General features: G+C 41.4%; 1 protein-coding gene across 7 annotated transcripts in view; it reads left to right on the top strand.

Annotated features, from left to right (window-relative positions):
- The window catches only part of CFAP57 (cilia and flagella associated protein 57), a 152,295-nt gene that overhangs the window by 120,643 nt on the left and 17,934 nt on the right, over positions 1-13,718 (top strand). For 5 of the 7 annotated variants that reach the window (XM_084635972.1, XM_084635970.1, XM_084635969.1 and 2 more), the window contains 2 exons: positions 11,192-11,324; positions 12,820-13,355. The exons of 1 other annotated variant lie outside the window; for it this stretch is intronic. In XM_084635972.1, coding sequence (XP_084492098.1) covers positions 11,192-11,324; positions 12,820-13,031 — 345 coding nt within the window. In that variant the 3' untranslated portion in view covers positions 13,032-13,355. Of the gene's footprint in view, positions 1-11,191; positions 11,325-12,819; positions 13,356-13,718 lie in introns of those variants that run through there. One more of the 7 variants, XM_084635973.1, reaches the window with a different exon arrangement.

Here is a 13,718-nt window from a genome sequence, read left to right as displayed (position 1 = left end):
TCTGTAAACTCAGGGGTTGTACCGTATGACTGGAGAATTGCTAACATAGTTCCTATTTTTAAGAAAGCGAAAAAAAGTGATCCGGGTAACTACAGGCCTGTTAGTTTGACATCTGCAGTATGCAAGGTCTTGGAAAAAATTTTGAAGGAGAAAGTAGTTAAGGACATTGAGGTCAATGGTAAATGGGACAAAATACAACATGGTTTTACAAAAGGTAGATCGTGCCAAACCAACCTGATCTCCTTCTTTGAGAAAGTAACAGATTTTTAGAGAAAGGAAATGCAGTGGATCTAATTTACCTAGATTTCAGTAAAGCGTTTGATACCGTGCCACATGGGGAATTATTAGTTAAATTGGAAAAGGTGGGGATCAATATGAAAATTGAAAGGCGGATAAGGAATTGGTTAAAGGGGAGACTACAGCGGGTCATACTGAAAGGTGAACTGTCAGGCTGGAGGGAGGTTACCAGTGGAGTTCCTCAGGGATCGGTTTTGGGACCAATCTTATTTAATCTTTTTATTACTGACCTCGGCACAAAAAGTGAGTGTGCGCTAATAAAGTTTGTGGATGATACAAAGCTGGGAGGTATTGCCAATTTAGAGAAGGACCAGGCTATCATATAGGAGGATCTGGATGACCTTGTAAATTGGACTAATAGTAAAAGGATGAAATTTAATAGTGAGAAGTGTAAGGTCATGCATTTAGGGATTAATAACAAGAATTTTAGTTATAAACTGGGGATGCATCAATTAGAAGTAACGGAGGAGGAGAAGGGCCTTGGAGTATTGGTTGACCACAGGATGACTATAAGCTGCCAATGTGATATGGCCGTGAAAAAAGCTAATGCGGTCTTTGGATGCATCAGGCGAGGTATTTCCAGTAGGGATAAGGAGGTGTTAGTACTGTTATACAAGGCACTGGTGAGACCTCATCTGGAATACTGTGTGCAGTTCTGGTCTCCCATGTTTAAGAAGGATGAATTCAAACTGGAACAGGTACAGAGAAGGGCTTCTAGGATGATCCGAGGAATGGAAAACGTGTCTTATGAAAGGAGACTCAAGGAGCTTGGCTTGTTTAGCCTAACAAAAATAAAGTCGATAAGTTTATGGAGGAGATGGTATGATGGGATAACATGATTTTGGCATTAATTGATCTTTAACTATTCATGGTAAATAGGCCCAATGGCCTGTGATGGGATGTTAGATGGGGTGGGATCTGAGTTACTACAGAGAATTCTTTCCTGGGTATCTGGCTGGTGAATCTTGCCCACATGCTCAGGGTTCAGCTGGTCGCCATATTTGGGGTTGGGAAGGAATTTTCCTCCAGGGCAGATTGGAAGAGGCTCTGGGGGGTTTTCGCCTTCCTCTGTAGCATGGGGCATGGGTCACTTGCTGGAGGATTCTCTGCACCTTGAAGTCTTTAAACCATGATTTGAGGACTTCTGCAGCTCAGACATAGGTGAGAGGTTTATTGCAGGAGTGGGTGGGAGAGATTCTGTGGCCTGCATTGTGCAGGAGGTCAGACTAGATGATCATAATGGTCCCTTCTGACCTTAATATCTATGAGTCTATGTTATCACTCAAGAAAGAGATCTTGAAGTCATTGTGGATAGTTCTCTGAAAACATCCACTCAAGGTGCAGCGGCAGTCAAAAAAGTGAACAGAATGTTTTGGAATCATTAAGAAAGGAATAGATAATGAGACAGAAAATATCATATTGCCTCTATGTCAATCCATGGTACACCCACATCTTGAATACTGCATGCAGATTTCATTGCCCCATCTCAAAAAAGATATATTGGAATTGGAGAAGGTTCATAAAAGGGCAGCAAATATGATTAGGGGTATGGAACAGCTTCCATATGAGGAGAGATTAATAGGACTGGGACTTTTAAGCTTGGAAAAGAGACGACTGAGGTAGGATATGATAGATGTCTATAAAATCATGACTGGTATGGAGGAAGGAAGGAAGGAAGTGTTATTGACTCCTTCTCATGACACAAGAACTAGGGGTCAACAAATGAAATTAATAGACAGCAAGTTTAAAGCAAACAAAAGGAAGTATTTCTTCACACAATGCACAGTCAACCTATGGAACTTTTTGCCAGAGAATGTTGTGAATGCCAAGACTATAACAGTGTTCAAAAAAGAACTAGATAAATTCATGGAGGATAGGTCTATCAATGGTTATTAGCCAGGGTGGGCAGAAATGGGGTCCCTAGACTCTGTTCGTCAGAAGCTGGGAATGGGCAACAGGGGATGGATCGCTTGATGATTACCTGTTCTGTTCATTCCCTCTGAAGCACCTGGCATTGGCCACTGTTGGAAGATGGGGTACTGGGCTAGATGGACCTTTGGTTTGACTCAGTATGGCCATTCTTATGTTAGGTGTTGTTGGACATAAGGCTGATAGTTTTTGCCAATCTGGAGTATGAATACCATGGAGAAAGTCACTTCTGGAACCCACACAATGGATTCCTTTCACAGGGGCCAAATTGGACTGAGTTATCAGCACAGTCTTTCTGCCACAGGAAAGCTTTATGAAAATAAGGTTGTCTGTACTTCTCCTCCATCATTCTCCAGAACATATGGTCTTCTAAGGGCTCTTACATCAACCACCTCTGTAATACTATATGTTCGTCTTTGAATGAGAGTGTTGCGACATTAGTTAGTGCACGAGTACAAACCTAGTATAGAGAACATGTGTAGGAAGTTAGTGATTCCCTGGCAGGTGATGGGGCGGGTATATCCTTGAACTCTCCTATGCCCTCAATAATAGTCACTTCAGTTGCATCCTGTCCAGGCCTGAGGCCTCATTTGGACAACAGTTTGGTGATAAGAGATCACTGATCACCAGCAGAAAGGACATTGCACATTAATATACTAGAACTGAGGACCATAAAGTGGCCTCTAAAATAGTTCTTAATTTAGATCAGACACATAGTGGTTTGGGTGGCAACAGACAATATGACAGCACTCATTGTACTAGTTGAGCAAACAGGGAGAGACTTATTTCTCTCAGTTGTGCAGGAAAGCAGTGTCTCTTTAGGAATACTGTATAGAGCAGGACATTCACCCAGTGACAATTCACATGGTCTGGGAAAACAACCACCTCACAAATAACTTGAGCAGGATAATCTCTCAATCCACGACTGGTCCCTGGAGGATTTCTTGGTGATTTAAATCTTCAAACTGTGGGGTAATCCATAATAAAACTGGTTTCTGAGTAGCAGCCATGTTAGTCTGTATCTGCAAAAAGAAAAGTAGTACTTGTGGCATCTTAGAGACTAACCAATTTATTTGAGCACAAGCTTTTGTGAGCTACAGCTCACTTCATCGGATGCATGCAGTGGAAAACTATTTGCATCCAAGCACAACAAAAAATGTTTGAGGTTTTGATGAAGGGCAGGGAGAGACAAGGAGTCAATATCGGATGCTTTTTTGATAAATTGGCATCAAGGTCTCATGTATGTATTTCCACAATTTCCTCTCTCCAAGAGAGTGATAAAATAATTAACAGAAGAGATCCCAAATGATCTTAATAGTACTACCTTGAACCAAAAAACAGTGGTGTCTGGATTTATCACCTGTCCAGGGGAATATATAGGCTTTTCTCTGGACTTCTTGTCACAAAAGCAAGGGAAGATGTATCACTGAGTTCCTCAGTTTCCTCACATCAGTGCTTGGGTAATAGGACTCTGGGACTTTTTAAGCCATCTTTTTCATTAGAAGTGCAAAATGTTTCAGTTAATTCAAGAATGTACGAATGTTATGCTCATAAATAGAAAACAACTTTATTATGGATTAATATCAGTAACGTAGATTCTTATATAGCACCTAAAAACTATATCCTAGAATATTTATTATATCTCAAGAGGAAGGGTCACTCATTGCCCTCTGTTAAGGTCCATCTGTGTGTAACTTCAGCATACTGTGTTCCTGTAGACAATAAATGAGTGTTTGTTCATGTTGTAATTAAGAAATTCTTTAAAGGTCTTAATAATCTGTATCCACTGGTGAGAGACCCTGTACCTTCTTTGGCTCTAATTTAGTTTTTATACAATGGATGCAACACCATTTGAACTCGCAGGATTGCACATTTTTCCATTTACCTATTATAAAAGCTTTGTTTAATAGATAGTGCCCTCAGCAAGATGAATAAGCAAGTTACATGTGTTAATGGCAGAGCCACCTTTTTACTGTCCTTTATAAAGACAAAGTAACATTGCATACTCACCCAAGGCTTTTGCTTACGGTGATATCTGATTTTTATATTAATCGATTAATTTATTGGTGTTTTTTGCCAAACCTCATACCTATATGGGTGAGGCTAAACTGCATATATTAGATGCCAGAGGGTTTTAGCATGCTATTTGGACAGAACTAATCATTTCAGACAATCACCCAGTAAGGTAATCTCTTATAAGGAAAGAAACAAAGGCCGAGCTGTTATTGTTCAAACTCTATTTAAATGAGTGAGACTCTATATTAAAGAAGTGTATACACTAATGACTGTCCCACTTCCTGAAGCAGTTAGAGCACACTCTTCTACAGCAAAAAGAAAAGGAGTACTTGTGGCACCTTAGAGACCTACCAATTTATTTGAGCATGAGCTTTCGTGAGCTACAGCTCACTTCATCGGATGCATGCCGTGGAAACTGCAGCAGACTTTATTTATACACAGAGAATATGAAAAAATACCTCCTCCCACCCCACTGTCCTGCTGGTAATAGCTTATCTACAGTGATCATCAGGTGGGCCATTTCCAGCACAAATCCAGGTTTTCTCACCCTCCACCCCCCACACAGATTCACTCTCCTGCTGGTGATAGCCCATCCAAAGTGACAACTCTTTACACAATGTGCATGATAATAAAGTTGGGCTATTTCCTGCACAAATCCAGGTTCTCTCACCCCCTCACCCCCCTCCCAAAAACCACACACACAAACTCACTATCCTGCTGGTAATAGCTCATCCAAAGTGACCATTCTCCCTACAATGTGCATAATTAAGGTGGGCCATTTCCAGCACAAATCCAGAAATGGCCCAACTTTATTATCATGCACATTGTGTAAAGAGTTGTCACTTTGGATGTGCTATCACCAGCAGGAGAGTGAATTTGTGTGGGGGGGTGGAGGGTGAGAAAACCTGGATTTGTGCTGGAAATGGCCCACCTGATGATCACTTTAGATAAGCTATTACCAGCAGGACAGTGGGGTGGGAGGAGGTATTTTTTCATATTCTCTGTGTATAAATAAAGTCTGCTGCAGTTTCCACGGCATGCATCCGATGAAGTGAGCTGTAGCTCACGAAAGCTCATGCTCAAATAAATTGGTTAGTCTCTAAGGTGCCACAAGTACTCCTTTTCTTTTTGCGAATACAGACTAACACGGCTGTTACTCTGAAACCTGTCTTCTACAGCAAAGGCATTCTCAATGGTTTTTACTAAACACATTCCTCTAGTGGAGATTTGCGTAGCAGCTCCATGGAGTTCAGTTCAGATGTTTACTAAGCACTATCCGTTAGACTTAGAGTCTAGATCAAATGCTAAGTTTTGTTCACAATCACTGAGGGGAGCGGTGAGGGAGGTACATAAGTGCTCCAACAGGCACTGCTAGCTAAGGTTCTACTGTCCAGCTGCACTGGTCAGAGCATCCCAGGAGTGTGAATATGCAGAGTCCATCTCAAAGAGCTCTGGTTACAGGTAAATAACCTTCAATTTATAATAAAACAAACAGCATTTGTGATTTCCATGGTAGCAAAGTTTCACAAGCCTGAATACCAAGCTATACTAACTCTATGGTGTTTATTTATTTAAAATCTGCATCCAGATTTTCTCAGGATGTTCGGTAACAGCTGGTGAATTTGCCCCTTGGTTGCAAAATCTTGTTTATGAGGAATCTTTGTGCTGTCTAAAACAAAATAAACCTAGGGCCAATGGAACCAAATTCCTCATGTCCTCCTAAGTTAGAGTGTCCAGTGCCCCATAGCAGCAACTTGAGAGACACTACCTCCTTAGCGCAGCCCTGCCACTTGATCTTCTTCCTCAAACCTCACCCCTCCCCCCAATAGTACTTTCCCCACTATCACTTCAACCTGCTTCCTCAGGTTCCATATACCCCAATCCCTTTCCTTGTGGCCCTTCTCCATTCCATTAACTCCTTTGTTTTTAGCCCTTTTATAGTAATCCTCCTGCAGCCCCAGGCAGCTTTCTTATCTTTCCAGGCACTGTTGCTATTTCCTTTTCCCCTGTCTGGAGAAAGCTAGAGGTTTTCTTCTGGCACAGGAATAAATCATTTCAAACGGTACCCTGTGCCCCTCCTGACAGATATACAGTGAAAGATGGTGCTGACCCAGATGGCATCCCAGTTCAGTAAGCCTTACCTCTGTACTAGATAAATTGGTTGAAATGATAAAAACAGAATAGTAAAACATCTGAAAGATCATGATATGATAGGGTGTAACCAGCTTGATCTCTGCAAAGGAAAATGTCTCATTATTCTATTAGAATTCATAGATTTTAAGGCCAGAAGGGACTGTTATGATCATCTAGTCTGACCTTCTGCATAACACAGGCCACAGAGCCTCATGCAGTAACTTCTGGTTGAGTTAAAGCAGATCTTTTAGAAAGATGGAGGCTTGATTTAAAGTCTTCAAATGATGGGGAAGCCACCCACATCCCTACGTAAGTTGTTCCAAAGGTTAATTACCCTGACAGTTAAAAAATTGTGCTGTATTTTTAGTCTGAATATGTCTAACTTCAGCTTTGTACTTGGAGCTCTTGTTCAGTTGTTTGTCCAATTTAACTCCTAATTCCTTTTCAAGATACAGTATGACCTGCATTCTTTGTTCCTAGATGTATGACATTGCATTTGGCTGTATTAAAATACATATTTAAGTGAGCACACCTTGCCAACTGATTCAGATTGTTCTGTACACCTGCCCTGTCCCCATCATTATTGCCACTCTGCCAATCTTATTGTCATTTGTAAACTTTACTAGCCATGTTTTTATATTTTCTTCCAGATCATTGATAAAGATATTGAATAGCATTATTCCAAAGACAGATTCCTGCAGGATCCTACTAGCAATTATGGTTAGTCATTTATAATTACTTTTTGAGATTTATCAATTAACCAGTTTTTAATCCATCTCATCTGAACAACACTGCTTTTTATATAGTGCTACTTTGTTCATCAGTATGTCATGTTGGGACAAAGTCAAATGCCTTACAGAAGTCTAAGTATATTATGTAAACACTATTAGATTTTATCAATCAAACTTGTAATCTTATCAAAAACAATATCAAATTTGCTTGACAACACCTTGGTTTGACTTGATACTGCATGACATTTTGATTAAAAAAACTGGAATGATATAAAATTAACATGGCACACATTAAATGGATTAAAAGCTGGCTAACTGATAGGTCTCAAAATGTAACTGAAAATGGGGAATCATCAACATATGCATATGTTTGTAGTGGGATCCCATTCTTGGCCCTGTGCTATTAATGGCCTAGAAGAAAAAACAAAATCATCACTGATAAAGTTTGCAGATGACACAAAAATTAGGGGACTGGTAAATAATGAAGTGGAGAGGTCACTGTTACAGAGCAATCTGAATCACTTGGTTAACTGGGTACAAGCAAACAGTGTTTTAATATGGCTACATGTAAACGTTTACGTCTAGGAACAAAGAATGTCGGCCATACTTACAGGATGGGAAACTGTCCTGGGAAGCAGTGACTCTGAAAAAGATTTGGGGGTCATGATGAATAATCAGATAAATAGGAGCTCCCAGTGTGAGGCTGTGGTCAAAAGAGCTAATGCAATCCTGGGATCCATAAACAGGGGAATCTTGAGTAGGAGTAGAGAGGTTATTTTACCTCTGTATTTGGAACTGATCCTGCTGTGGAATACTGTGCCGATTTGGTGTCCACAAGTCAAGAAGGATGTTGATAAATTAGAGAGGGTTCAGAGAAGAGCCACGAGAATGACTAAAATATTAGAAAATATGCTTTATAGTGATAGACTCAAATAGAAGGGTAAGGGCTGACTTGATTACAATCTATGAATAGCTATATGGCAACAAATATTTACTCACTGGCTCTTCAGTCTAGCAGAGAAAGGTATAACATGATCCAATGGTTTGAAATTGAAGCTAGCCAAATTCAGACAGGAAATAAGGTGTAAATGTTAACGGTGAGGGTAATTAACCACTGAACCAACTTACCAAGTGTCACAGTGGATTCTCCATTACTGACAATTTTTAGGTCAAGATTTGATGTTTTTCAAAAAGATCTGCTCTAGGAATTATTTTGGGGAAGTTCTTTGGCCTGTGCTATAGAGGAGGTCAGACTAGATTATCACAATGTTCCCTTCTGACCTTGGAATCTATGAATCTGTGACCTGTTCTCCATGCAGCCATACTGCTTGGATCTGTTTATGCCACCACCCTTATTCTTTCTTGATTGGTTTCAGAGTAACAGCTGTGTTAGTCTGTATTCGCAAAAAGAAAAGGAGTACTTGTGGCACCTTAGAGACTAACCAATTTATTTGAGCATGAGCTTTCGTGAGCTACAGCTCACTTCATCAGATGCATACCACGGTATGCATCCGATGAAGTGAGCTGTATTTCACGAAAGCTCATGCTCAAATAAATTGGTTAGTCTCTAAGGTGCCACAAGTACTCCTTTTCTTCTTTCTTGATTGTGTCCCAGATCATCCTTTACATCAGTGGTTCTCAAAGCCGGTCCACCGCTTCTTCAGGGAAAGCCCTTGGCAGGCCGGACCAGTTTGTTTACCTGCCACATCTGCAGGTTTGGCCAATTGCGGCTCCCACTGACCGTGGTTCGCCGCTCCAAACCAATGGGGGCTGCGGGAAGGGCGGCCAGCATGTCCCTTGGCCCACGCCACTTCCCGCAGCCCCCATTGGCCTGGAGCGGCGAATCACAGCCAGTGGGAGCCACAATCAGCCGAACCTGCGGACGCAGCAGGTAAACAAACCAGTCTGGCCCGCCAGGGGCTTTCCCTGAACAAACGGTGGACCGGCTTTGAGAACCACTGCTTTACATGATTTTGCCTCGAATGCATGTCAGACTAACCAGCCCAGTGTTACCTTTGATCGGCATGTGGTAGCTTTTTAACCCCTCTCTGGAATTTCCCTACTGTTCTTGTTTAAAATCAGCACTAATGGTTGATAGAGCTCCTTTGCCAATTCTTTAAATACTCTTGGGTGCAAGTTATCCAGTCCTGCTGATTTAAAAATGTTTAACTTTAATAGTTGCTTTTTAACATCTTCCCTTACAAGAGGCTACTTGAATGCCTTACAAGAGGCTACTAAAGAAACTAAGTAGTCAGGAGGGTAAGAGCTAAAGCATTGTCATTGATCAAAAACTGGCCAAGAGAAGGAAACAAAAGAATAGAAATAATCTATCAGTTTTCATCATGGCAAAGGTTAACACCAGGTGTCTCAAGCTTCCGTACTAGGTCCTGTGTTAAATATATGTATTAATGAGTTTGAAAGGTGGAGGTGAGTAATGAGGTAGCAAAATTTGCAGATTCTACAATGCTAATTAAGTTAGTCGAGATCAGAGAGAACTATGAGGAACATTAGAGAGACCTAAATAATATAGGTGAGTGGGCAACACAGTGGCAAACGACATTCATTGTTCATAAATGCAAAATAATATACATTGCAGGCGAAAAAATGAATTTTTCATACACGGGGCATGGTTCTAAATTAACTGTATCAACTCCAGAAAAGGACCTGGACCACTGTAGTTGGCTCAATGGAGACCTCTGCTCAATGTATAGCCGTGGTCAAAAAAACAAAACAGATGTTAGGATAAGAACATAAGAATGGTCATACTGGGTCAGACCAAAGGTCCATCTAGCTCAGTATCCTGTCTTCCAACAGTGGCTAATGCCAGGTGCTCCAGAGGGAATGAACAGAACAGTAACCATCAAGTGATCCATCCCCTGTTCCCCATTCCCAGCTTCTGGCAAACCGAGGCTAGGGACACCAACCCTGCCCATCTTGGCTAATAGCCATTGATGGACCTATCCTCCATGAATTTATCTAGTTCTTTTTAGAACCCTATTATAGTCTTGGTCTTCACAACATCCTCTAGCAAAGAGTTCCACATGTTGATGCATAAGGAATGCGGTAGTGAATAGTACAGAGAATATTATAATGCCTTTATATAAACCAGTGATGTGGCCTAATCTGTATACTGTGTGCAGGACTGTCACCCCATCTCAAAAAGAATATTGCAGAATTAGAGGGGGTTCAGTGAAGAGTGATAAGAATGATGAAGGGCCTAGAAAATTCCCACCAGAAGAAATTGAAAAGATGGGGTTTGAATTATCTTAGGAGAGGAATAACAGGAGACACAGCAGTATATAAAGTAATGAACAATCTAGAGGAGGTAGATCAAGAACTACAATTCTCCTTGTTTTGTAACACAACAAGAAGACATTTATTGAAACTACAAAAGATGGCCACTACAAAACTGATAAAAGGAAATACATTTTCATTGAATGTGTAATTAGACTGGTACTGACTGCCACAGGAAGTTGCTGAGACCAAGAACTTAGCAATATTTAAAAAGGGATCAGACATTTACGTGAAGAACAAGAATATCCAGAGTTATTTTTATAACAAAAATGTCATGCTTCAGGCCCTAAACCAATCTCTAACTATTGGGGATCCGGATGAGCCCTAATATGGGGGGACAAATTATCTCATACCTGACTATTGCAAGGGTTTTTGTGCCTTCCCCTGAAGCATCTGGTACTGCCTACTCACTGAGAAAGACGTCTAAATTAGATGACTCTCAGGTCTGATCCAGTATAGCAATCCCTATGTTTCAGTTACAGCTCTGACCCATATGATACCCAGTATTCCTTCCTCCATGGGTATGGTGCTACGGACTGTTGACCCAGATGTAGGGTGACCAGACAAGACAAGAAAACAAGTAGGGTGACCAGATAGCTAGTGTGAAAAATTGGGACAGAGGGTTGCGGGGGTATAGATGTCTATATAAGACAAAGCCCCAACTATTGGGACTGTCCCTATAAAATCGGGACATCTGGTCTTCCTAATCAGAAGGTACCTAGTGCCCTTTCCCACAGTGATAGTGTGATACAAATATGTCAATTGAAAATCTGAGCATATTGTTGCTACAGGAAAATGTGAGCCTGATTAAGGAAATTAATGAATTGCGGAGGGAACTGAAGGTGACACGCACCCACGTGCATGATCTCCAATCAGCACTAGGACTAAACAGAAAAAACAAGAAGCAAGGGATCCCAGACACAGGTGATTATTACAGTTCTCCCTGTATCTCTCCATATTATCAGCTTTCATCTTAAAGCCTCCTGTCTCCCTTTGCCAGCATGTGAGTTTCTCTCCCTTTGGCTGGTATTAGTCATTAAACTCTCTGGTTGCCTGGAAGATGCCTATACAATGTACAGTGGTATTCAACTATTCACTTATTAAGCACTTCAGAGCCTTCTCCTTTAGATCTCTCTCCCTTGTCCCAAGAGATGCATGTCCTAGCTCTTTCTTCAAGAGTAAATAGAGCCTGGCTAGCTGGTGTGACGGGTTGGATCACAGAAACCCCCTGGGGGTTGCTACCTGATGTGCCAAGACTACTTCTGCTCCTGCTTGCTTGCCGTGTCAGCTTAGGACTTCAGTGCCCTGCCTGGTTTGAGCCAGACCCGCTAGCCTGCTGCAAACCAGACCCAGGTCTGAACCACATCCCCTAACAGCTGCAGGCGTAATAGAAAGCAACTTAGGAAGTGTTCCTGCCTTTAACATTCAGATGCCCAACTCCCAATGGGGTCCAAACCCTAAATAAATCCGTTTTACCCTATATAAAGCTTATACAGGGAAACTCATCAATTATTCGCCCTCTATAACACTGATGGAGACATATGTACAGCTGTTTGCCCCCCCAACTATTAATACATACTCTTGGTTAATTAATAAGTAAAAAGTGATTTTATTAAATACAGAACGTAGGCTTTAAAGTGGTTCCAAGTAGTAACAGACAGAACAAAGTGAATTAGCAAGCAAAATGAAATAAAACACACAAATCTAAGCCTAATACAGTAATAAAACTGAATACAGATAAAATCTCACCCTCAGAGATGTTTCAATAAGTTTCTTTCACAGACTGGACACCTTTCTAGTCTGGGCACAATCCTTTCCCCTGGTACAGCCCTTGTTCCAGTTCAGGTGGTAGCTAGGGGATTCCTCATGATGACTGTCTCACCTTGTTCTGTTCCACCCACTTATATATCCTTTGCATAAGGCGGGAATCCTTTGTCCCTCTGGGTTCCCACCCCTCCTTCTCAGTGGAAAAGCACCAGGTTAAAGATGGATTCCAGTTCAGGTGACATGATCACATGTCACTGTAAGACTTCATTACCCATTTGCCAGCACACACGTATACAGGAAGACTTACAAGTAAAACAGAGCCATCTGCAGTCAATTGTCCTGTTTGATGGGAGCCATCAAGATTCCAAACTACCATTAATGGCCCACACTTTGCATAATTACAATAGGCCCTCAGAGTTATATTTCATATTTCTAGTTTCAGATACAAGAGTGATACGTTTATACAAATAGGATGACCACACTCAGTAGATTATAAGTTTTATAATGATACCTTACAAGAGACGTTTTGCATGAAGCATATTCCACTTACATTATATTCACACTCGTTAGCATATTTTCATAAAATCATATAGAGTGCAACGTCACAGCTGGAACTCTCATTGTTATACACTCTGGCTACTGTTTTCTCTAGTTCCTTCCCGTGAACTGCTGCCCAGTCCCAGTGTGCTGAGGTTGAATGTAGAGGAGGAAACAGAAAGAATCATAGAAATGCAACGGCTGGAAATCAAACGCCTTCGAGACCAAATCCAAGGGCAGGAGCAAGCCATTGCTCTTCGGCCTCTGTCAGGTGGGAGGCTTCCCACGCTGGAGATTGAAAGCAGCCATGGGACACAGCCACAGTGATGCAATCTAAGGAAATTCTACAAGATTGCTTTCTACTGACAGGATTAGAAATCCTGGAACCAGATCAGACTATTTTTGCCTGTTCTGTCCTGTAACCTTCTCTGTTAACCAAATACTCCCCCACTAAACACACTCTGTGCCTTAATCTCCTCCCCTCTGAGAAAGAGACACCCCAAACATGGACACACACCTTCTCTGTGCTGCAATCACCCCTCTGAACAGGAGGCTCCCCGCACACACACATACGCTTTGCTGCACTCTCCCCTCTGAACAGAAGCTGAGCTGAGAGGAACGAAAATAATAAACATGCAAATGCAGATAGTGCCATCTGACTGGTGTGTGTGCAGATCTCTGGGGAAGCAAGGGTCACTGAAAAATTAGATGCCACAGTTCAGAGGGGTTAGATAAATACGGTAAACCTCTTTTGGTTTAGTGTGATATAGTGTTGGCAGGTTCTCCAGAGCCCTTTATTCTGAAATGCTGAATGACTAGTTAATGCGCAGTGACATCCACATAGGACATAAGAGAGATGGGAATAAGAACAGTGAAATCTGTTCTAAGCAACTTCCCAAATTACTGGCAAAAATGTATCGCCCTGTAAAGATGGTCTTTAGCTAGTGGTCAGACAAAATCAGCCAACAGTCTGTATGGTCTGGTACCTCCTATAAATGTATCAGCTCACTCACT

Source organism: Lepidochelys olivacea (genome assembly GCF_965140295.1).
Source record: "Lepidochelys olivacea isolate rLepOli2 genome assembly, chromosome: 8".
Lineage (NCBI taxonomy): Eukaryota > Metazoa > Chordata > Testudines > Cheloniidae > Lepidochelys > Lepidochelys olivacea.
The sequence above is the reverse complement of the archived record's forward strand: the minus strand, read 5'-3'. Positions and strand labels throughout refer to the sequence as shown.